This window comes from Rhipicephalus microplus, chromosome X (assembly GCF_043290135.1).
Source record: "Rhipicephalus microplus isolate Deutch F79 chromosome X, USDA_Rmic, whole genome shotgun sequence".
Classification (NCBI taxonomy): Eukaryota; Metazoa; Arthropoda; class Arachnida; order Ixodida; family Ixodidae; genus Rhipicephalus; species Rhipicephalus microplus.
Window position 1 is genome coordinate 379,166,893 of NC_134710.1, and position 25,928 is coordinate 379,192,820.

The 25,928-nt window shown below is 43.0% G+C and overlaps 1 protein-coding gene across 2 annotated transcripts in view; it reads right to left on the reverse strand.

Annotated features, from left to right (window-relative positions):
• Positions 1 to 45: 45 nt before the first annotated feature.
• LOC142776417 (uncharacterized) overlaps positions 46 to 25,928 on the reverse strand; it is a 62,836-nt gene continuing 36,953 nt past the window's right edge. The window contains exon 4 of one of the 2 annotated variants that reach the window (XM_075880043.1): positions 46 to 11,018. In XM_075880043.1, the coding sequence (XP_075736158.1) occupies positions 10,670 to 11,018 (349 nt within the window). In that variant the 3' untranslated portion in view covers positions 46 to 10,669. The remainder of the gene's footprint in view (positions 11,019 to 25,928) is intronic. The other variant, XR_012887523.1, reaches the window with a different exon arrangement.

Genomic DNA, 25,928 nt, shown 5'->3' on the forward strand with positions numbered 1-25,928 from the left:
ATATATATATATATATATATATATATATATATATATATAGCCGAGGTAATAGAAGCCGAGTTTCTAAATAAAAGTTGGCATCCCAACACGAACATTCAGCGCTGAACCCAATTTGACAGAACTTTAAATTGGCCTCACGTTAAAAAGTTTTTTTTCATATATTGATGACTTTCTCAACCAAGTTGACTAAATTTGATCGCAGTGCGATTGACCTTATCGTATCCAACATGTATGCTTCATTTTCATTTTTGAGAAATAATATAATTTTGGAGGGTTTCCATTCTGGAGGTATCCATGCGTTCCCTAACGAAGAATTCACTAGTTCTAGCAAAAGAGTAGGCGATTCCTGGAGTAAAATTTTTAACATACAGGTCATGATTCCATCTGGTCTGGGAGCTATCCTCAATAAGCATAACACTGTCTGACTCAATTCAGCTAAAGAAACTTCTGGAAATTCATGCAAGTTTTCCAGCAAGGGCTGGATAGCCGAAAGATTAGCAGCGAAGTGGCATTTCCAACATTGCGCTATGTCTTCTAGAGAGGTGTCCCATTTATTGCGGCGTCAAGACACATGGCTGCAACGTTAAAAGTACTGGCAGTACTTTTCTTTTCTGAAGGTAAGCCAATAGAGCACGCTTATTTCTTGATTTCGCAACAACATCGAAATGTCTACTGTCGTTTCCTTCTTTCGCGTGGTTCTAGCACGCCTAAATACGTCAGCAATGAATTGATAGTCCTTCAAGTTGGTTGGGCTTTGATTATGAAGACGTTTTCTCCAAGAGGCTTCTCTTCTTCTATAATCGCGCGTACACCAAGTGTGATGTAAACCGCGCGTGATGTAAACCAAGTTTGTTCCGGAATTATATTATCAAGATTAAAATTATTGTAAAAATATTGTGAGTCGGTTGAGGCTCAGAATATAGAGCGGCAGTTCCACTGTGGTACCCTCAACTGACCTATGGTGTGGGGCGCACCGCAGAGGCGCTTGCCGCACCCTTGTTAGCATCTTTAGGCAAAATGCCCGATTCATTCCTTTAGTTTTGGACTTCAGATCGGTGAAGATAAAGGATCTGGTACGTTTATTATTTAGCATATCGTGTTCCATATCTGTTGCAGCACTTGTGCACGGCTGAGGCGTATGTCGGTCCAAGTGCACCTGTGTTCCAGACTGCTTAGCCTTGTCTGCAGATGCAGAAAACTCGTCCAACACTACATTGCGTAACAGAGTGGCATCGCTCGCAATTTCTGATACTGCAATTCTGTACTAGTCTGTACTCTTTGCCCAATCTGATTTGATTGATTGATATGTGGGTTTTAACGTCCCAAAACCACCATATGATTATGAGAGACGCCGTAGTGGAGGGGTCCGAAAATTTCGACCACCTCAGGTTCTTTAACGTGCACCCAAGTCTGAGCACAAGGGCCTACAACATTTCCGCCTCCATCGGAAATACAGCCGCCGCAGCCGGGATTCGAACCCGCGACCTGCGGGTCAGAAGCCGAGTACCTTAACCACTAGAACACCGCTGCGTGGACCAATCTGATTGGAAAAAATTTGCACCAAAAAGACGCAAATGTTAGATATGAGTTTAACCAATGTCTTACTCACTGCATTTTACACAGCAGTTTCAATAGCCTGCGATATATTTGAATCTATACTGGAAGTTTAGCTCGCTCTAATCCCAGAGTATCCAAAAGCCCTGTCTCTAACTATGTCAATGGCTTCCCTTCGAGAACAGTATTTTGCATTGGGCTTGTGCATTGGTGATGATGATGATAATTTTTGAAAGAACGGCACGACCTATTACGGGGGATGGGCAGAAAGCGTGCGGCAATATAATTTGCAAAGCAAAAAGATATATAAAACAAAGAGGCAAACAGAGAGACGTGAAACAAGGGCGAAGGTTATGCGAAAAAGATCATCTATATGGAAACAAAAATAGCTGTGACAATTTTGCAATGTGTTAATTTCTTATTGTGTTATATTTTAATGCAATGCTACTGAACTTAAAGAAGAACATATGAGATAAATCATGGTTATGTATGAGGTACATAGATTATTGCTTTGCCTTTTGCTTTGATATCTGTGACACGCAATAATTCAGATCTCAATCGTTTCTTCATGATTACAAAAGTTACAATGGGGGAAAGAACGAATCTAGGCATGCGTAAATCAAAACTTAATGACGGCATTCTGCATTGAAGTTTTGTAATCGTAACTTTTCGTTTGCCTAGTGCTGCCTCAAGAGTAAATCCAAGGATACTTAAGGTGCCGAAATTTTGTGTCGGTATCTTGGGCATAATTTAATTGTGCGAAATTCAATAGGATGTCAGTAACTGAAAATTGAGGAGCCACTCCTATGCTTGAAGTTGGAAGGCCAGGGACTTCGTTCAGCACATGACATTTATTTGATACAGAATACTGAGCCGTAGCAAATCACACACTTTACAGCTAAAGGCCAAATATCTATCCAGAAAGTGTGCATTGTATTTTGTGCATTTCAACCTTTGCATTTAGGTTGCCTGATGCTTTTTTGCTACGAAGCCCGTCGTCTCTTTTCGTCTCGCTCGCAGCAAGCCCTTGACGTTTCGTACATTATCTTGACTTGCGTTTGCTGCTAATGCGTGCCTTTTGTTTTAAAGGGGCCAGTGGTTTGAACAATCCAGTGACGACAATTCATCCTTGTTCCTGGTATAGTGGCCCAGCACGGCCGGAAGTGGAATACTAACGGAGCTATGGGCGGGAAGTGAAAAACTAATTGAACTATCGGTGGAACGATTCGTTGGGTTTTACAAGCTCAACTTTAACACCCCTATTCGCAATAATCACACATTACCATACAACGACAATTACTTGTTGGCGCTTTTCACCATACTCCACAACCAAAACAGATAAAGAGAATCAAACATTGCAATATTACCAAAAAATAGGTTATTGCACGCAAAAAAAACTCCGTTGAGCCGTATTCAAACAACCGACCTATGATTACCCATTGAACAATATGGCGCTTCTACCGTCCACCGCTCTACCATCACAGCTATTGCTGATATAATTCATGGGGTTTTACAAGCTCTATTTCAACGCACTTATTCGGAAACATCCTACATCAGCCTACACCGACCATTACTTGTTGACGTTATACACTATACTGCACAGGGAAGGCAGATAAAAATGAAATGTAGTAATATTGGCAGGGAAATAGGAAAACACACGCCAAAAAAATTCGTCGAGCTGGATTCGAACCAGCGACCTATAGATAATCGTTGCACAATATGGCGCTATTAACGTCCATTATTTTCCAAATGAGCCTTGGAATTTTTTTTCATTACTAGCTTCAGCATATACATATCAACAAAACTATTAACAACCCAAAAGAAAATTAAAGGTTAAAAAATTCAATTCACACACCTAAGGTTACTCTAAAACTAGCGCTGTTTTAACAATAATTCTACCTGCTGCCGCCATACTAGCAAATGTGTGTGAGACCTTTGTTCTTCAACAAATCTCTGAAGACTTTATTTGAATAATGGACTCGATGATCTGGCGTCAGCAACTACATTTCACACTGCAAAACGACATCTCAACCTACTGTGCAGTACAAAAATCGTATTTAGGTCCTATTGAACACTATCTTCAGTGTCAATTACCAAAAACTGCATTCCTTGATGGTGCAGGAGAAAATGTTTCTTAAGGGTGCGCTGAAAAATACCCAACATGAACTCTGCACCTCAACAGTTCAGGAATACATGGTCAATTGTTCCGTCTCGTTTGCGTACGTCACATTGTACACCCCAGGATAGAGAAAAAGTGTTTCGTTCATGCAAGTCTTGTGCACTGTGCCAGTGTGCAAGCGAAAAAAAAAACCTAACACCAGGTGGTACGGGCACCTTTTTTACTCGCATAAGCACGTCTTTTCCTCTTTTTGTACTACACTGAGTACAATAGAGTGGCATAAGCCACACGATTTCACGTAGGTCTCTCTGCAACTTTTTCTATTTTGATAACATAAATGTCTTATTGAAAGTCGACTGAACAAAATGAGCGGCGCTAACATAACTACCTCTATTAGTAAACTGCGCATACTTCCATGAATATGCTCAGTCGAAACAATGAGTTCAGGTAAGGCATGGTAACCTCAGCTGGCAGAAAGGTATGTTCTAACTTGTTTGAAAACATAATTCGGCTGACTATTTGTCGCAAAAACAAATGGCTTAAATCAAGCCCACCATCACGTGCTCGCATAAACAAGTTTTTGCAGCTAGTTCACTCTCATGTGGGGCCCTAAATAAACTCTGCAAAATATGCGATGGAGTATTTGGACATCTATTCTCGAACAGTGAATTACTTGCATGAGGTACCACAGTTTTTACTTATGACAAATAGGTTGCATACTTTCGCCTTAGCAACGACTGACAGGTGCCAGCCATTCAAGTTTTAATTTTTTTTGCAGGTAATGAATTTTCTTATGCCAGTGCAGTTCACTCTCAATATCATTGTCTAGGGGTACTCCCAATACCTATTAGGAGGGGTAAAGAAACTTAAGTTGGCGAAAGTGTCGGGAGTAGACGGCCACTCGCCGTGCCCGAATCCCTGGCTCTTTCCCATGTTCACAGTACTTCCACTGGCAACACAAAAGGACTTGACTGTTTTAACAACATGCAGTATACTCTCTTAGGCAGTACAGAATGTGGCAATTTTATTGGCGTAGGCCAGCAAACGGACGTCTATTTCTTGTAATATAAAGCCATTTATCACAACACTCTGTATCACCATCAGCAGCATCATCAGCACCTTCATCATAATCATCATCATAAGCATCATCATGAGCCTGACTACGTTCATTGCAGGACAAAGGCCTATCCATGTTCCGCCAGTCAACTGGGTGCTGTGCCTGCTGCTGCCATTTTACACCCGCAAAAGAGACAACGAGCGCAGTGTTAGCTCTATGATTTCATGTATTTTTTTTATTAAGAAGTAGCACCTGATTTGAGAAATTTTCTTCCTGGAAACCGTACTGGCAAACAGATATCAGGTAAAAAACAATCAGACCTGCTTGATGATTCCTTCATATAACTTTGAAAATATTTTCAACACAGAAAGAAGACATAGAATTTCATGACATTATCAGCTTTCTATAATGGACATAACCTGGTGATTTTTACGTCATAACAAACACACCACTAGTAAACATTAGATTAGAAAGGCACAACATTTCTTTAAACTTTAAGGCACTACCATTAGAAAGGCACAACCTGAATAATGACTATTTTTAAAACGTGACACGAAGAAAAGAACATCGTTAACTATGGTTATAGAAATGACACTAAGATATAAAATGCACCATCTAAAAAGGCGATACAATTCGGGCTTTTCAAAAAAGAAATGGCATTTTACCCCTGCACCACTTTGGAGGGCCAGATGCTACTCCTTAAATAACGACACATTGCAGACTACCGACCACCGCGCCTCAAACGTGTTGGCTCTGTCGCGCTTCGCAGTTTAAGCTCGTGCTGGGCCCTCCCATCTTAAAGTACTCTCCAACTGTGCGAAACAAAACGCCCGATTTCATTGGCCACTGGATTTTCTGATGTAGGGGTGACGGACTATCACAGTTTCTTAGACAAATATAGCAGATGTCTAGAATATCTTGAGTGTTCATAACAATGGTTTCACTTGTGTTACTTTCTCAATATTACCGCACGTGCACTTTGCGTGCTATAATCCGAAGTGCATTTCACTCATACACACAAATCGAATCGACTGATGGTTGACCTAACGATGCTGACGCATTCTGGAAGTCTCGGTAGGATGTGGCAGTTGCACTGTTCCGGGTTTTTGGTTCCGCTTTCATTGTTCGGCTATTACCAGCAACTGCTTTTTCGGAAGCTTCCACCGGACACAGCATCTTTGCAGCAAAGGCTCCAGTTCTCTCATTTAGCCAGAAGAACCAACTCTACAATTTGCACCGTTCAAAACTTTTGTTTATATTTGTATTGCGTCATTGAGGTTTCTACTAATGTTAAGATGCCTCCTACTAAATAAAAAAAAAACGCCAGGCCTGCGCAGAAGGCGCTGCATAGTCACAGCGAAAGCTATAAGAGCGGCCTTTCAGAGTTTTTTCTAAACAATCAGTGGTAACTTCTGCAAGTCCACTCGATCGGTAACCACTACGGCATTATTATTAAAAATTTAGAGTAGTAGGCCGGCATTTCCTATGCTATTTTTCGACATTCTTTTGGGAAGCGTCGTATTCGCTAAACGATTACGTGGATTTTTTTTGTGTCAATTTTTCATGGAGATGCTGAACACGATGAGGAATTATGCCTGAAGTGGGTATGCGCCGCAGTTAATATATGAAAAATACCAAGCTTTTGTAATGGGTTGGAGCTTTCGACGACCCTTTCTTTGCGCTATTCGCATTGTGTGACCCCGGTATTTTTTTGTTGTTGTTATCAAACGCTTTATTCTTCATAATATTCTCATTCCGTTCCTGACATCAAACCTGCTAAGGGCAAGTTTGCCAACCAGTCCCAAGCACCGGCGTGGCTCAGTAGTAGAATACTGGACTGGTATCCAGCGGACCCGCGTTCGAGCCCCACTGTGACAATGTTACTAGACTTTTTTTGCAAATTTCGCGCAGTGTTGTTACGAACACCAGCGGACGTGGCAGCGGAACACTACGGCGCTGCACAAGACCCGAGTTGTGATCTCATAAGAGAATTTGCTGTAAAAATAATTCAAATAATTCTGAAAGTATCGACGAAGAATCCAACTTCCATTATGTTACATTTTTCGCAAGTCTTTCATTATATTGAATAGACTAGATATGGTATCCGCAGTTTTACGCACCAAAACCATAGTATGAATGTTAAGCACGCCGCAGTACAGGGCTCCTGAAGCATGACCACTCGTGTTGTTCGCGGCCGCTGGAACCGAGAAGAACACAGGCCTCTGCCATTTCGCCTCCATCGTCTTGGGTCAGCAGCCGAGTACCTTAACCGCAGCACTACCTCGACGAACAGGTTGCACTTAGGGAAACACCTCGCATAGTAACATGATAGGGCATTGAAGTTTTTCGTAATTTAGTTTTGCCAAAACATCAGTTACTTAGTTAATTTGAATTTTGCATATATTAGGTTGGCGATTTCTGGGGCTGCTAAGTCTTGTAGCATTTAGTATACGTGTCTTTTTATTTCATTAAAGCTTCAAGATGATAATCTGTGGTTTCGGAGAGATCACGGGGAACTACTTAATATCAAAACGCACGCCCTTGAATAATGCATCTTTTTTTCTTTCTCTTGAACAATGCAAAGAACCTAAGGTCACTGAATGCCTTTCACAATTAGCGAGTACCAAAAGTAATGAAGGAACAAAGTTTTTTTTACCCAATGTCACCGTGCATAAGATGTGTCTGTGCTAATAAGTTTGTTTTCACTTATGGGCAACCCATTTGACGTGAATTACGATTCTGTAACGTGACCATTTAGATGATTTAGGGGTGCGTGGTGAAGTACAGTGCCACCACCAGGATGAGGACGATGAGAAGAAGACACAACGTTTGGATTGTATGTACAACAAATTATTTTGCGGAGCTAGTTCGTGACAGAACATTAACTAAATTATCGTAGCGCTTCATTTCATGAGGAGAGGCCAAGTTCTTCATCACGAAGGTCTTGTGATAGCCCCGGACACGATAGTATTGTCACCGCAGCTCACACAGTGATTCGTTCACTTCTAAGCCAGTGTGTTCTCACAGATTGTCGCTTTTTTTCTTGCTACTGTTCGCATTTTTCTTTTCAATTAACAAAACAGAAATGTCCAGCCCGCACTTTGTGCATATATATATGCTTTGATTTGTCTTTTTTCTTTGTTCCCATTTCATTTTGTTCCGTGCAGCTTTTTACTGACGTGATTTACGTCTATTTGAATTTGTAAACCCTCTTCAACAATGCCCCCACAGGGCCCTGTAGGTACATGTATAAAAAAATATAACCACAGGACCGCAGTCTGGCGTAGCCTGCTCACGTGTAGCTCTGCACTGCGCGCATCCTGAGCTGTCTAAAGCGTCAAGTACTGCGCTAAGAAATACGACGAGTCCGATCTAATACAGACCCTTTATTTGCCCTGCACGGCTCTCTATCAGAGCACAACGACTGTTCCCGTGTCAGGGCGAAGCAAAAGCCTTTCACTCTGGAAATAGAACCTCGAGGCTTTGCTGGACACACTCGTGTGTTGCGTACAGACGCCTAATGGGTACTCCAGGGTCGCAAAAGGAATAAGTGTGGCGTAGAGGGCACCTGGCAATGCTAGTTAATGTGGTATAATATAAAACTTTTTTTAAGAGTCAATGCTACACGCGCACGTGTTCCTTTTCTAGCAGCGTGGTTAAATTTTCTACCAGGAAGTGAAGCGAAATCGCCGATTGAGAAGGCGCTGAGAACAAGGCCCAATTAAACAATCATCCTCTACTTTTGAGACGAGGCTCAAGCGTCCTCCCAAGTTTTTCGCTCGCAACCATCGACGTCGAAGCCGAAATAACTGTGGCCCGAGCTCTTTAATGCCTCTGCAATAATTTTCGACTGTCGAGATAAGAGGCGTATGCTACGAATAACTAAATATTTGGAAGGTACCGAAGTATATATGCACAAAACTTTTTCACTTAAGTTCCTAGTGTTAGATTGAAGTCATGCGAAATCCCTCCATAAAATAGTTGACGGAGCGAAAATTCCAATATTGCAGTAGCTTGTAATTGCGAAATTTGACCACAGGAAACACACAGGAAAATGAACAGATCATGAAAGATGGTTCGTGTTGAACATTTTGTGTGTTGTGTTTAACTTTATAACGTGCTTTTCACAGCCACTTTTCAAATTATTGTGTCAGCAAATGAAGTACCCTCGAGTCTTCTAAGTCTTGAAAGCTTTACCCCACCTTTCGACACGTGGACACAAAAATATATACTAGAAAGCAACTTCTCTTTAATCTGTCTGAATAATTTGCAAAACAGGACAACGACATCCAAGGGAACCAACGAAATGTGAGTGTCATACTACTGCGTTCGTTGTGATGAAACAGCATTGAGTGTTTTAGGTATCCCACATTACAAGAAAAAATCGTACAGTGCTTCTTTCTTGTGACTCCCTTTCTTTTGCTGTTACGTGACTAGAACAGTTCATCGCGAATTACACTAGTTGTTAAACAGTCTGGTTTCTCTCGTATACGCGCACAATGTAGAGTATGACAGAAGATTTCATACTTTATCTGTTACGTGTTGTTTGTTTTTTAAAGAAGGGTGTAAAACAGAGAGAGTAAGATGTTATTGTTTTTCTACTTTGCTCTATGATGTTACATTTGAATTGGAAGGCGAATAAAATAAATGTATTATGCACTTTGAAAAAGTACTGATCCTAAAAGGCAGCACAAGAAGCAGTGAAGAGGGTATGGTAGGGTAAACCCCCCCAAAACATCGAATTACCATTTTCGGCACCGAAAAATCTACTGTACTCTGATGAACAAACCTGTGAAAGGCCGACATCGAATGCCCAATCCAAGTTGTTTAAATGTCGCGCTGAAGTGCACCGCCCGCGCTATGGCGTAACCAGTAAGCGCACATGAAACCTTGTTTTCCTCAAATGGCGATTTGTGCACAATATTCAATTTGAATGCCCTTTGCTCAAAAGTTTTTTATTATAGTTTGACGAAACTTCGTATGCGTGAACTACAACATGTTGACAAAGTCTTAAATAAACATTGTCCATTTCGTAAAGTATGAATCTGTAACAAAAGTACACAACCATATGCACCTTGCGTCATGTTGTGCAAGCAGTATTTTTATTTTTTTACATATAATAATGAATTTAATACTTGTTTAATCCGGATGTAACCTATGAGTCTCTACAACAACGCGGCCGAATTTGGTTACAATACATTTGGTAGTTGTAGAGAAGATTACATTGAATAAGGGAACCCCCTTTGCAATTAGGGAGTAGGCCACAGGAAGGATAAGCAACCTAGGATTACAAAAAGGGTGCGACTTGATACCCAGTGGCATTTTTGTGGGCACGTAAACTTTTATGATAATACTTACAGCCGTTTTTAACATAGTATGCTAAAACTGACATATACCTTTCACCTTATCATATTCCCTTAAGCTCTCAAGAAGAGCTTAAGCAGTTTTGGAGGCTTTCCAGAGATGCCATGAACACGTGAGAGCTGCCGGCTGTGCAGGAGTTTATCCCTGTTCACAGCAAGGACAGCTCACTGTTTAGGCCACTTCGCCCACGAAACCAAGGAGACACCAAGAAAAATACAAGATGGCGTTAATTTTGTAGCAAAGTATTTTTCGTGGTGAATCCAAGACCAAAATAAATGTTTCACAGAATATGACCCTAACTAAATCCGAATACTGAGTATCAAAGTACGGTGAGCTATACAGGTTTTACCTACAAAATAAAAAATTTACGTTTTGTATTAGGCCCATTACATTTATCAACACCAAATGACTGTGTTTTTCCCGGTTCAAGTTCAAGTAGGCTTGGCTTTCTTAGAATACATTGAATGAAGAGAGACCAGACGATTTGACATGAACTTCAAATTTAATTATCAAAATGCACGAAATTTATAAATCACGGACGAAACAGTATGGTGCAGCGTGCCCGAAGTTAAATGCTACCTTCTGACACATGCTCCGCAACATGCATCCAGCGAATCGAACTGGTTAGACCCGATCAAGGTATGGTGCGACTTCAGTGCGCGCCGGGTCACGTTAACACAGCGAGCTCCACTGTGTGCCTTCATGTCGGCGAAATAAGGGCGCCTCAGCTGGCGAGGTGACCCCGTCTCCGCAACTGGCGTCTCGTCACACTCCGGCTGTGTGCGGAGCACGCAGCGCCAGCGGCATTCTTCCCAGCTGCGGTGCACGCCACGACGGCCCACGGACAAGCACGTACCCTGCGGGAAGCTCCACGGGACGCACTTCTTGCCATGAAAGTACCACGGCACGTCCAGCACGTCTTGCCTACATGAAGTAAACAAGTTTTGGTGTTGTTTTATGATCACCATATATTGTGGTTAATTAATGGTGAATGCGGTAAAAGCGTCCACTCTATGTACATAAGCCAACTAAGACAATGAAAAAAAGTTAACCGGCGAATATGATACTTCCTAATCTAATTCTGGGCCACTTGAGTTTATGAAAAGTTGACGCAAACAGTTTGAGATGCACTTATATGTATGTATCTGCAGCGCTATACCACAGCTTGCGTAGAGTCACTGGCGCGAACAATTGTGTGAAGCCCATTACACATCAACCGCTGCAGACAGAGAGTAGCGACAGTGCCTCGCTGAACGGGAGGTTACGGAAGGCCGTACCTTCCGTAACAGCTCACCAGTGAGGTGTCCTCTCACGTGACACTCGCCCATATCTGAAAGAACACGTCATCAGTGACCACACGACGCAACATAGTGGCACTACGCACACCACTGTAACGCTACAGGCGCTCTGCGTAATCTGTCGTGGTAGTGATTTTGGTGGGAGGGGTTAGAAGAGCAAGAAGGCACCTCATTTCTGCAGCCTGGTAGGGAGCACGCACAGCGCCTAGGAATCTGTCGTCCCTCTACTGTGGTTGGTTCGCTCCTGTTCACACTCTCTTGTTATCATTGTTTTTCGTTTTCATCTACACTCCCTGGTCGCTCTTTTTCATCCTCGTTAGCTCTGCCAGTTATTATGCCGCCGACGCTGCTCATTGCTGAAGCGGGTGCCTGAGAGCTTCGCTTTGAAAAACTGGTCCAACAACAACAACAATACTAATTGAAGTATTAAGAATAATCCTATTAGGAAAAATATTAGTATAATATAACATAACTATATTATTAGTATTATTATTATTATTATATTATTATTATTATTATTATTATTATTATTATTATTATTATTATTATTATTATTATTATTATTATTATTATTATTATTATTATTAGTATTATTATTATTATTAATATTATTATTATTATTATTATTATTATTATTATTATTATTATTATTATTATTATTATTATTATTATTATTATTATTATTATTATTATTATTATTATCTGAAGTTGAACGTGCAAAAACCACGCCATGAGTTTGGGAAACACCGAAGTGGAGGGCTCCGGAAATATCGACCACCTGGGGTTGTTTGATCGACGCGCGCTTGAATCTATGTACATGAGCTTCGCTTAAAAAAAAAAAGCTGCTGCTCACCGAAAAACGGGCAAGAACATAGCAAGCATGCATCCCACTGGGAGCCATGGTGCGGGATAATAATAATAATAATAACAATAGTAATATTATTATTATTATTATTTTCTGAGGTTGAAAATCTCCAAACCACGCTATAAATTTGGGAAACGCCACAGAGAAGGCCTACGGAAATTTCGACCACCCGGGGTTGTTCAACCAACGTGCTCTTAATTATATGCACACAAGCTTCGCTGAAAAAAACGAAGGTAATTATCATATCAGGGCAACGCCAACCATGTTTGAAGTTCTGGATGTCGGCGATTAAATAGTGTAATATTTTTTTTATTATTTCCGCAGAAAAGACCAGTGCTGGCCTCCTTTGCACAGCACTTGGTGCATTGCAGGCGTCGTGAACTAAGTGAAACGCCGACAGCCCCGTTAAGACAATCGAAGCCAGCCGTGGCATACCTGCCTACCCTGCAAGCGCACAATCTCCGACCGAGTGGCCCACGCACGTGACGGGAGACAAAAGCGCGGTTAGAGGACAATTGGTCGTGATATCAGAAGACCAGGCGTTTGCTCCCTTTCTTCTTCCTTCGCTTTGCCGCCTCATAGCTGCCCCCCAAAATGACGGCTTATCCCTCTTTCATAGCAATAGCTGGTAACACTAAACTGAAACTACTCTATTAGAAGTATAATTACAGTTCTGTTGGACGTTAGCAACTTACTTCTAGAGTCTCTGTTAATATTCTGCCAGCATGGTGGCATTTGATATTAACGCACTATGTCGACACCAACTGCCAATTCTCTGCCGAGCGCATTGTTCAGACCGCGTGCCGTCTGTGGTAGCACGATATGAGGCGACGCACATCAAGAATTTGAATAATAGTTCACAAAGTGAGAATCGAAAGGATGCGAGAATCGCCCTCCCCGCTAGCGTGTGTCTCATTTGACCAAAACAGTCAATTTAACGAGATTTTCTGGACCATGTTCTATTCCTGCGAGTGTTGAAGAAGTAGTGATAATAATTTAAACAATATGGGATTGTTTGTCTTAATAGGAACACGGGTTTCGGGAACCGCAAGAAAAGCAGTCTAGCGTGGTGTCTGGGAACGCATCGCTCAAATAGGACACTTTCTGTTTTGATATTGTGGGAGCCACTTCGTTACCTTTAGGGGCCATGCGACGTGACGGGGAAGGCTTCTATTCGCGATGTACTAGCGGCAGATTTGTGATGCTTCACGTCAACAACAATGGGTGTATATTATCCAGCAGTGTTGCGTAGTTCACTCCAGAGTTATCATGATTTCGGAATCGTTCCGCATTTTTGCAGCCTCGGAATGGAAGGAACACAATGCTGTGAGGAATATAATGGGAATTTTATTAAACATATTTATCCCGCAATAAAATAGTTATAGAAATACGTGTTTTACCAAAAATACAGCACGTTTTTGTCAACAAGCTATTTAGGGAAATTTCAAACATTATAAATGAGAGGCTTGAATATTAATAAAGCAGCATTTTCAAAATGGCTTGGCACAATACATTGACAAGAAATGCGCCTACAAAAAGTTTGTGCTTATATTGACAGTGCTCCTCTTATGTTCGTCTCTATTTTTGGTGTAGCTGTGGTCGAGCGGAACTACAGCGGCAACATGCCCTCCTCCCCCCCCCCCTTTACGCCTTGTCATTTCTTTTGCCCTCGGTGACACCCCAGCTACAGCCGAAGCCATCTGCTCTATTGACATCCTTCACGTCTTTGTGCTAGCTTCTGTCGCTCTCAGCCAACTCGGACGCATGTTCCGAAAAAAACCCTTGTGATGTTGTGGTGTGTATAACGGCTGCTACGATGCTTTTGTACACTGCAATTTTCCCTCGTACTCTCCCCTCCTCCCCCCCCCTTTGTCATACTGTACTTCTTGTCTAGACACATGAGCGCCTTCGCAAGAAACTCTGACAGCGAAGGTCTCTTGGTCAGCGCAGCACACAGTCGTACACGATAAACTGTGTGCGCTCCCCCTCCGTACAGACAGAGAGAAAATGAGAATAAACTTTTGAAAGCATTGCTTCCGGAAGCCGCCTGAAGCAGCAAAGCCGACGTAACGAAGGCCACAGTGGCGCTCCCCGATTTTCGAAGAAAACCCAGGTGCTGAACTAAACCTACGTTCCCTCTGTACTAGGGAGAGTGGTGGGAAAGCCCGGGGGGCGCAGCCGCCACCGCCATGGGTGCTGGTGTCAAGAGAAGCGCTACCATAATGCATTACTACACAGACTCCTGCGTCCAGCACGCTTGAGCAGCTCATATTTATGAAGCGACAACACATAGGTAGACGGCAGTTTTCATATCTCATTTTTATAAGCAACTGTTAAAAGAGCCGTCCAGTGAGAATTCAGGTTTCATAACAAAACGGCGAATCGCTCATTTAGCTCTCAGCATTACGTTGTAAAATATCCGTGAATGAAACCAAAATATAGTTTTTTGTAACATGTTGTGCTTGCGAGTTTTATTGCAGCATTTCAAAATCTCGAAGACGCTTACTATGACACCAACCTGGAGAGCAAAACACTAGTGACCGACTGCCCAACGTATTCGGAAGATCAGACGTTCGGGAGATCAAGCCTAGGACATGACACATCCCAGAATTTTGATCTGGGAGCTGGAAATACCGCACTCCTATTGCACCAGATAGGATAATTTCATTATCGCTGTTATCTTTTTTTTGTAACTTCCCTTGGTTCCTAAGACTCGGCACATATCCGTGTTTGCATCGGTAAGCAAAGAAGATATTGAGGAATATTTTTCTGCCCCTTATATCTACTACTCTAATATCATGCTCAAATTAGTCATGTAGGTGTGAGTACATGCTCTATCGAAGTCGAAGGCCACAACGCTTTCTCTAGCTCCACCTTTAGTTAGCCAAAACCAAGGGTAGGCGTAATGTAAAAGTGTCAACAATCTGCCAATTTACAAAATCGAAATCGCGGTATAAGTTAGTGTAAGAAGAAATGCATCATTCCGACAGATCCTGAAGAGAGAATACAGTATCCTCGCACGATTGTTTTTATTCATACCCCACACTAAAGGGGCGAATACTCTATGCATGGTTTGGTGTTTATCTCAAGAGCAGTTTAGTACCTGACACGAATAGTCTTTACGACAAGAAGGACATCGCATAACTGCGCACAGGCGAACAAAAAGTTCTCACCCAATCTATGCCTGCGAGACGCGCTTGACAAGTGTGATTGCTGACGAGCAATGTGGCACTGTATTCCGTATTGATTGCAAAGGCACAAGGTGCCCAATTGAGGGTGCACTGTTCCATCTAATACCAGCATGTCTAGAGTTTTTTTTTGTTGTTGTACCCATTAACCAAATTTTAGTTTTCTTCAAATTGTTCTTCAAACTGCGTAAAACGTGTTTTACGCAGTTTTCCAGATCCTACTGCATCAAAAGACACCATATATATGGTGTTCATTTTGAACTTGTTAAAACTATCAAGATGTATTTTCTACATCGAGAAATTGAAGGAATGAAATAAAACGCTCCGCCATTTCCGGAGTTTAAATGGGCCAACTTTTTTCATCTGAGGAAATAAAAGGAATCAAACTGTGGCTAAATCGTTATTCCCCGGTAGGAAATCAGAACGGAATGGAGGCACCCATTCCGAAACACTGGTCTCCACCCCCGTCAAGAGTAGTTTTGACGATTTAGGCTGCATGCTGGACGCAAAGTTCGCGCAAGTTGCACACGAATTTATCCCGTTCAGAACATCAGTTTGGAACCACCTGTGCTTGACAATGCAGTAAGAAAATATACATGAAGCGCACCGCTGTAGTTTTCGTTAAAGGCATAGGTCATCTCAATCATACCCCTGCATCGTACTTGTGTTTTGTGGTGTTTGGTGCTTACCTATTTTTTTCAAGCGGTGCACAAGAAATCAGCAGTATAAGTCCCTTCTATTGTGATAGCAAATATATGGACACTCTCGGCTTGTTTTGGTCGTGGGCGTTGTCGTCTGTGTCGACGTGGACGTCGACGTCGATTTCATGCACCGTATATATATATATATATATATATATATATATATATATATAGAAATAAACCAAGAAAAACTCTCCAGGTGCGGAATCGAATGTGGCACCTCTGCGTCGTGAGAGCGGGGCGTTAGCCACTGAGCCAACCCGGAGCACTTCCTTCGAATATCAAATGGCAAGCTACTTATGTCTTACCTGCTAACTTACTGTATATATCTTACCTGCTAGCTACTTATATATTTACCGCTGTTAACGAGTATCTCAAGGGGGGGCATTTTGTTTGAAGATTTATCACATAGATGGCGCAATCGCACGCATTATCATTATCGCATACCATTATAAAGCATTATCACCTAGACGTCGCCACATCGCAAGGCAGAGCCCGCTTTAGTCTCGCTCACGCACTTTGCCTGGCTTTATCTCGCGGCGGCGAGATAAGCAAACGCGCCCTTATCTCGCGGCGGCGAGGAGGGGAAGGTCGTACGCTTTGGCTGCCCTCGGGCTCTGCCTGGAATGATTCTACTGTAGTTACCGGGCGCGCAAAGGTCACTGATATCATTGTTGTCTCCATTTGCGAAAAGCACGCGCTTCTTAGACACAGCTAAGTAACAAATGAGATGCTTATTCACGTGCATCCGTACTTGTGAATACATTTTGTGCGTCATTTGTGCGTGAGGAACGTGGGCGTGTTTCGATCTGCTTTCTCTTCTGCGCGTGACCTTTCAGTTTGTTGCTATCGCATTCATTGCTACGCCTAACCGGCAAAGCTGTCACTCTTTTTCCTCTGCGAAGCATGAAAGCCAGGGGTAGCAACTTCGGCGATTGTTCTTGCAGACAGGTGGAATAGTTTTTCTTGTGGTGGTTTTGGGACGTTAAACCGCACATATCAATCAATAGTTTTCGCATCTCTTTACAAGATAAGAAAGAGGCAGACAAGCACCAGTATTGGCAAGCAAGTACTAAGTCATCTAGCCGCGTATTTCAGAATCTCTGCCAACTTTTTTGAGCAGATTCTGCTTCGGCGAGCCTATATTCAAACCTCGTGTCTTCTTTGCCACAGGTCATGTCAGATTAAGACGAACTTTGTGCGCGCCGAGCTCGATCACACTTAATTTCGCCCTTCGAATTCAATTATTAATATCACGACCTACGTGCCGCTTTCGTTATTGCTAAAAATTGACATGCTTAGAGTTATGATGCACAAGAACTTCACCTACAATATGCACACAACAGAATACTAAAAAGCTTATGGGTGACTTTTCGCTGATTTCTGACATCAAACTCATGTTAGTTGCGGGAAAACATCTCCATCATGACAGAGACCTCATAAAAGAAAACACACAGAGCGCGATTGTCACAAAAGTTTTATGAAAATTCTCTATATTTTAACGAAGACATCCCGTATAATTTTGGCACGTAGGAAGAAGAAAGCCAATTGCATAGAATGCAAAAACTAGTGATCTTGAAGCATTTCAAAGGCTTTAATAAAACTGCCACTACAAAGCCGTTACTATCAAGGAGCAGGTAGAATAGCAAGTACGGCACTTCCGATGAGAACCGAAGCACACGTACGCTTCATATTTATTCTGATTACACCCTACGTAAAAATTCACACCGATGCAACTCGCAGCTGACACATCATTACCTGCCACAATCTGGTAAATGTATTGTCACATGCTCGGGACGTCGAAGAAGGCAGCAGTCAGCGTATCCAGGCTCAAACTCTATTTAGTAAAACTTGTGGCCAGGAAACCGAATATTTTAGGCAAGCAATGTGTATACATACTTCACTGGTAGCGCCGAACAGAGCGTTGGCCATCGATATTCTGATCCGCGCCAATATGCGTCATCATTTGTACGCGTGGCTTCGAATATTCGAGCGTTATCGCTGATGGCGGGGTTTGTTTAATAATAAACTCAGATGTAGCGTTTGCGTCCTGAAGCCAAAGAGATGGTCTGAAAACAATCCGGAATGCACTGGGACATTTTGGCGCCGATTGCACGAAGCCTTGTCTGCACGTGCAATACACCGACGATGTGAAACAAACCATTTGGGGTAGCATATATTTCTAGACTCGTGCAAAAAAACTCGTGATGAAGGCCGACCATTCCCCTCTAAGCTTCTTCATGCAATGTCACCGTGTTTCTTCGTCCGTTCCTCATCCGGGTCTCAGCTATGCGAGAAGACTTCCTGCTCGAATACAGCTACTCGAAAAGACATCGTCACAAAATTTGAAGAACAAACACTAATACAACTTCCAAACAACAGACCAAATGACTTCGATAAAAAAGCATCATTAGGATCCAATCAACCATGGCTTGGGAACGGGCATGATAAGCCCGTAAACCAAACTATCATGGGACATTTCTGGTGGCGCATGGTGGCCTTTGCCCGGATGGGTGAACGATTCACCGTTTTTGACTAAAGCCTCCTAGTTGGGCCAGTGTGGCCGGAGAGATATGAAACGCAAACGATACGCCTAACTACGAGGAATACTTGTATGCTTAACGTATAATAATGTGGACAAAAATGTCATAAATACCAGTTTCGCCTCGAGGGCACAGCCACCATGCAACAGACAGAAAGTGATTGATTGATTGACTGATTGATTTATATGTGTGGTTTGATGTCCCATAATCACCATATGATTATGTGAGACGCCATAGGGGAGGGCTCCGGAAATTTCGACACCCTGGAGTTCTTTAACGTGCACGAAAATCTAAGCCAGAACGCTGCCTACCGCCAGAATGTTGAACGCTTACGGAGACATGCAGCTCACTCATTTGCACCCGATCTAAAAAAATCCGTGTTAGGGAATAGAGCTTATTCAATATAAATTGCAGATGTTGTGCTGTCTGTCATCACCACCTGAAATTAGCGGTGAAGCCACACAGCAAGTACAAAGGAACACGAGTCCTCTACCGATGTCCGTCGAGATAGCGCTCGCGACCAACCCTTTGTGATAAAAGTTGTGTAAAAGCAGGAATCCAACTCAGGCATTCTGCGTACTAGCCAAATGTTCTACGAAAGAGCCACGCGAGCTCTCGCAACTGCTATGGAATAGACCGTCATGTTCGTAAAGCCTCCATTGGGGATGCAATGATGGGTATCAATTTTCACAAGAATTACATATGCACACTATGATACAGCCTTCATGGTAGGTTGCAATCAACTTTCGTTAAGTGCAGTGCACTGAAGGTGATGGATAGTTTATATGAATAGAGGAACGGCGCAAATAGACATTGCTAACTTCATTTCGAGATCATTAATAAAAGTCAGTGCATCTCGACGTAGTGAATGACGATGGCGACAACTGGTCGAAGCTGTAAGCCGTAAGGTTCATATTGTCTACGTTTAAGTACCCGACTACCATAAAGGACCGACAGATGAACGGATGGACGCACAGAGGGACATGTGGACGTCTGCACGCGAGCAGAAACAAGTGGACGTATGCACGGATGCATGGACGGTCGGACGCATAGTTGGACGGAAGGACAGACAGATGGATGGACGAACAGAGACATGGGCGAACCCACGAATGGACGAACGACAGATCAATGGCCGGACAGACTGATGGACGGTTGAATGAACGAGTGAACGGATTGACAGATGGACGGCCCGGGTGATTGCGTATTGTGCTGTCGTATACTTGATACTTGATGACACATAACGTCGACTCTTTATATATCAATCCACTTTTATTGTAAAACGTAAGAAATTTTTACAATTTAGCTGGACCGCAGGCCTATATTGGCTACTGGTCGGCCCATATCCGAGTATATAAATTTGATATAGACTGACAAAAACAGAATTTTGATATGGTCGGTCCATATCCCAGTTTTGCCATGCACATACCTTTTCTTTATTTGTAGTGCAGGAGTTCAGTTTTTGTTATTATTTTGGGGCCTTAATGGACACGAAGAAGGTCGGCCCTATTGGAGCTTCGCCCCAAGAGCTGGCATCAGCAGTGTTGAACAAACGAACGCATAGAATAGGTATCATGGTCCGAGCAGGAATCAAACCCCATTATTCTGCGCGGCAAACAACTTTTCTATCACAAAGCGATGCCAGGTCTCGGAACTGCTTTTGAAGTAGCCCACAATGTTCGTTAAACGTCAATTGTGTTTGCAGTGCTTGCTATAAAATTTTATAAACGGTGCATATGTACTCCTATCATGCAGCGGACAGGTTGTAATAACGGAAATCGTACTGAAGCGTCATCTAGTGAAGCTCATTTATCGATACATGGCCACAAACCTCGCTTGCACAAGCGCTACGTATCACCTTATCGCTTCTGGTGTTGCTAATACCAATGTTGCTGTGGGAATCGTTACACAACAGTAAAATTGTGAATGTTGAACAAATATTTGTGCATACAACATTTGTACGTTTAGCGTCAGTTCGTGGCAATTGGCTTAATACAAAAATTACAACACAGTCGCCTTCGCTTCGCATGTTTTGCATAACGTCGAGTGCCAAGGTACATGGGATCTACCGATCCTTTTTTTGTGTGAGTTTCCTCTCGCTGCTTGACGTGACAAAATACGGGCGGCCAGTTTTCTCTTTTCTTGAAGAGCATTCAGCGGCAGGCCTCACACGCGTGGCGATGCTATCGCTCGCGCTCTTCGTGCGACGGACATGACTACATAGGTGGCTAGATTTATCTCTTCTTCAGCTAGCCGTTTTTGTCCCCAGCTGAGGCGCGCTTTCGTTCGCTCGTCTCACCTGTGATGCGTGTGGGGATGCTATATATGTGGGCTTTATTGTCAATAGGATGGCCACGGCATTTAGAAAAAAAAATAACGCTGAGAGTGTCGATGCATTTGCTATTAAAATAAAAGACAATATTGCTTGTATGCTTTTCTCACTACCACTGATGATATTGGTGCGAGAGCGTTAAAGAGCTCGTGTCGGAGAACTTCCGGTATCTGCGGTGACGCCGTTAGTTGCGAGCAAAACATCGGCGTGGTCCATGTTTGAAAATGGTGGTGACTGCAAATAATTAAAATAATGTATCCGAGTCGCAATCGAGCGTAGGCAATCTGTGCTGCAAGCAGGAGTTCTACAGATTCACGCCTACCAGTAGATGAAACTGCTGCGGAAGTAAAATACACAGGTCATGCAGCGCAAGGATTCGTGTCAAGAAGTACAATGGAGCGTGGCAGAATATCACAATGGCACCAGCTGTCACACCTTGGTAATTGCGCAAAGATTGGGTAGTAGGCCTACACACACACGTCCATCTCTACACTTTGTCCTCGTTCTCACCCAAAGCATCCACAATGTTGCACAGCTGCAAAGGTCCGCATGTTCATAGCTCGCCCATGGCTCCAGCATGACAGCCTAAAGATGATTTCAAGGCAGTATATTCACGTGCGATTAACCTGCTTCTGTCTGAAAACGATGTCGCTGGAGCGCTCTTTGGCTTCTGTGCGTAAATAGCGACATAATCAAAATGCAAGGCAGGGGGTTTAATTCGATGCACTCTAACAGGCACGTGACATCATAAATTTCGCCCACCAGCTTGTTCGTGCTTCTATGTGGTATATTATGGTATGTCAGTGCAAGCCATTTATTGTTTTGCGCACGCACACTGGGTACATTGTTAATTTCTGAAATTATCTTATGGCATATTGCGGGCTTCATAACTGCACTATAGCAGTAGGCGTTGCTTTCCCCACGTCCTGGCTGAGGTATTCAAAGAACAAGGTAGAATGTCTAAGCAAATCACAGGATGTTGCGAACGCAGCCTGTTTACGCTTTTGCAGTCTGCTCATTAAGGCGAAGCTTAAACGTCCTGAAAGCTTCAGGTATTGTGTATGCCCACCGTGAGCATGCAAAGTGTATTGCAGTATACAGTGCGTTGCCTTTAACATTGTCTTTTACAGCTTACAGGGGTACAACAACGGAACGTTAACTTTGTCTAAGCACAAAAAGGTGTTACCGCTCGCCGTCTAGGGGCGAAGCAAGGTCGGAAATATTATAACAATAGGCCCCGTATTTACATGTTCGAAAATGTGTTCGAAAGACGATAGTCTTCCATCTGGAGAGATGTTACAAAACATTTGCTTTTTGCGCGAGAAAAATGCGGAGTGGTATTCTGGAGGCGCGGCGTGAGACATGAGCGTCATCTGGCAGTAATCTTGGAAAACGAAAGAATGGCCTCTGACATAGCGTGCAGCCAGTGGGCGTGCGCCATCTTAAAGGCCCTAGTTTGTAGAATGCAGGGCCACCTGTAGGTTGCAGCACCATATCGTCTTATTCAAACGTAGAAATCATCCACCCTTTCGTGCATAGCGTCGCATTCTCAGCGCAGCCTAATACACGTTACAGTCTTTACAAATACTTATATATGCATTTTCTAGTATATTGAAGCAGGCCACAGAATACTAACGGATTGATTTTGTGCGTCAGATATGCGCAGCGTTTTTTTTTTTTATTTCGACAGAGCGTGGTCCATGTTTGGACCTCGCTCTGTTATCTCTATTATTTCGACAGAGCGCACAAGCATGAGCGTAAAAACGAGATCAAGATTGGTGGGTGTTAAGGAAGTGGTTGAACGTTGCCCTAATATTCGAATTCTTTCGGTTCACAGACAGATGGTAGCAATGTTTGGGGTACCATGTAAAATATGTCTCAAATATAAAAACAATTAAGTCATTCTGGTACTGCAGGAAGGGTTCTAAGCTAAATCGTGAAAAAAACCTGCGAGGCCAGCAAGGGAAGAAATCAAGGTGCATTCAGTGAACTCAACGGGTGAAGGGAAAGAAAAGTGTGCTTCCGTATCAGCGGTCCGACACGTGGCGGCCGTTGACACAGCTAGCGAGGCAGCTCTTGATGCTTGAGAACCACTTGAAGCCGCGGTTGCAAACGTGCACTGAGTCTGTGGCCGCCAGTACGCAGGCTTTCCTGTAGGCACTGCAGTAGAATTCGCGCTTAGGAAGTCCGCAGTGAGTGTACACGTGCCCACTGTACGACTCCAGGGTGACGGCCTGTGGTTCGCAAGAATTGTGTACATCAATGCAACATATGAAAAAGGCGTTAATGTATAAAAGATTTAAAACGCCAATAAGTGAGACCTGACTCTCGCAACCTTTTATAATATTGGTGATATTTAAGAAAAGTGCTTCTTCAGCTACTGAAACTTGCTCTCTTCCGATCACCTTTTTTACACACCCTGGAGGAACCTCATTGCGTGGTGGCTAGAGGAAGATTTCGCAATTGGTGTGCCAGTTGTTGCCGCGCAAAAACGGTGGTCAGTGGCCGGTGCTAGGCCGGGCCTATGTTCGGAGATGTCGCATTACAAGTGCCTAAATATTAGGGTACCTACACCATTGTTTTCTAACACGGAGTAGTTGTACAGAAGAAAATGTTTTCAGCAATCGCCAGGTGTTAGGTTCGTAGTGATGAAATGCGTTTACTCATCTATTTTATAGTGTGTTTAGTTTAGGCCAACAACTCGAAGTATGAAATGAAAACCACTAGGAACAAATCTTTGGTTTTGCACGCTATCGTAGTAATCTACCAAAAGATATCGTCTGGGTGGTCAGTCATGTTTACTATACCTTTCCACGTGTTAAGCTCTGATCGCTTATACTTCGCGTTGAGAACGCCACACAGCCTTATTCCCTTACCCCGGCGTTTAATTGAGTTACGTGAGATGGGAGCCATACGAGCTTTGCTTCGTACAGCATTAAAATTTGTTGTTATCCCATTCAGCGTTTAAGGCTGGCGCTTAACCTGAAATTCTTTTTGTATCGAGCTATTCATGCACCACGCAAATACTAAAAAATTTATAGTGTTGCCATGCGGGCTAATTATTGGATATAATAACAGAAATCGGAATTTTACAGTGAGTGAGGCTACCTTACCTTTTAGTATCCGACCCGGCGTAACTCAACGAAAAAAAGGCGTAAGAGGTCGCGCAAGCTGGGGCGAGTGAAGTCAGCTTCGTGCTGTCATCGCTTCAGTTCAAGCGCCACCTATTAGGGTTATAAGCTGTATGCCGATCTTTGTCAAGCGGTACGTGTGCGACGGCACCCTCCGCTAGTACCACTCAAGGCCCAACCACACGCCTGCAATTTTTCTGTGACAGCGACAAGCGGCAGCGACAAATTTGTCTCGTTGCGCCGTCGCGTCGCGACGACTGCAACCACATGACGGCAACAGTCTCAACCACATGACCACAACAGTCTCATCTCGTACATACCCCTAAATTGCGAAAAAAATTTCATTAAGGTAGCTAGATGAGAACATGCCAAATTTATTGCTTTCTTGCGTGGCCTACAGAAGCCACAAAAGTATTTCGCAACCTTCTTTTTTTCTTCAAAATATTTGGTTTTAACGCGACAGGGTGCCCAGAAGCGTATGCTACGACGGCTACGACGCACATCGCAGGACGAGTTCGCATTCTCGCAAGCGACCAAATTGCCACAAACTACCGTCTAAACATCAAAAGACCCTTGCGATAACAGACTTAAAACTAAATACGAACGCATTCTGACTCTTCGATTGACATGCGAATGTAAAAAACATAGTTGATTTCTTGCATCACTTCAAGTACGGGCCGATAACAAACATTGAGAGCAAATTGCAACCGAAGCGAGGTTCAGGGGAGCAGCCATGTTGTCAAAAATTGCCACGCTGGTTTTCGGCCGACAGACGATCTTTTTTTAGTTTTACAGAAATAGGTGACGCGTGAAGTGGCGACGACGCACGGGCCTCCACGACAACAAATCTTTTCGCTTGTCGCTTTCGTTTGTCGCTGTCGCCAGAAAATCACATGCATGCGGATGCATCTTTACACTTCTGGACCCCCTGAAGGGCATCTCGCGCTACAAACGATGGCCGGTGCGTAGCCTCTGCGCTTCAGCTGCGGTCATCTCCTGCAATTGTACGCTTTCCCTAGCACGTAGAGCATATGACACAAGGGACGATGTTTTCGTTCTTCTATGCTCTATAAGGAACTTCAGAGTGATGATAAAAATGCTGTAATAAATGCTATCGCAATGAAAGAGAAGACAGAACTCCACCATGACTGCAAACACTGCACCACATCCTAAGTGTTGGAGAAGCCTTGGTCCTACGGAGAACCTTAAAAGCCTCGTTACCTAATGTTATATTGATTCAATTCACATTTCTGCGTTTGTTAATTTTTTTCTCCATTTTGAGCTCGTACGATGAATCAGTAGTTTGATATGGACCAAATCATTTAAACCAACGTTTGAAACTTTCTTCATTTGACAATTTTCAATATCATACTATTATATAGCTTCCTACGTTAAAAACGTGTAATTTGCAGCAATGAAACAAAACAATAACAAATCAATGTTATCCCAATGCTGGCTGCTCTGGCATTCGTGAAGCGTAGCAAGTTTGTCTGGTTATATAATCATTTTCGGACAGTGCACACGCAGCGCTCGTGCCTCAAGTTCTTCACGTCTTCGACCTTGTGCGCCGTTTTATTTTAATGTCGACGATCGCGTTACTTCAGTTATATTTTTGTGCGCAACCCCAGATACCCTTTTGCTTCAGGTCCCCCCGGTTTTAGTATTTCATATTGTATAAAATACGCAAAGCAGAAACGAATGTATTGAACGATACAAGTCAAATTTGATGCATTTAGCTCGAAGCAGATGTAAAAGAAGGTAATCTATGCATATCTCAAC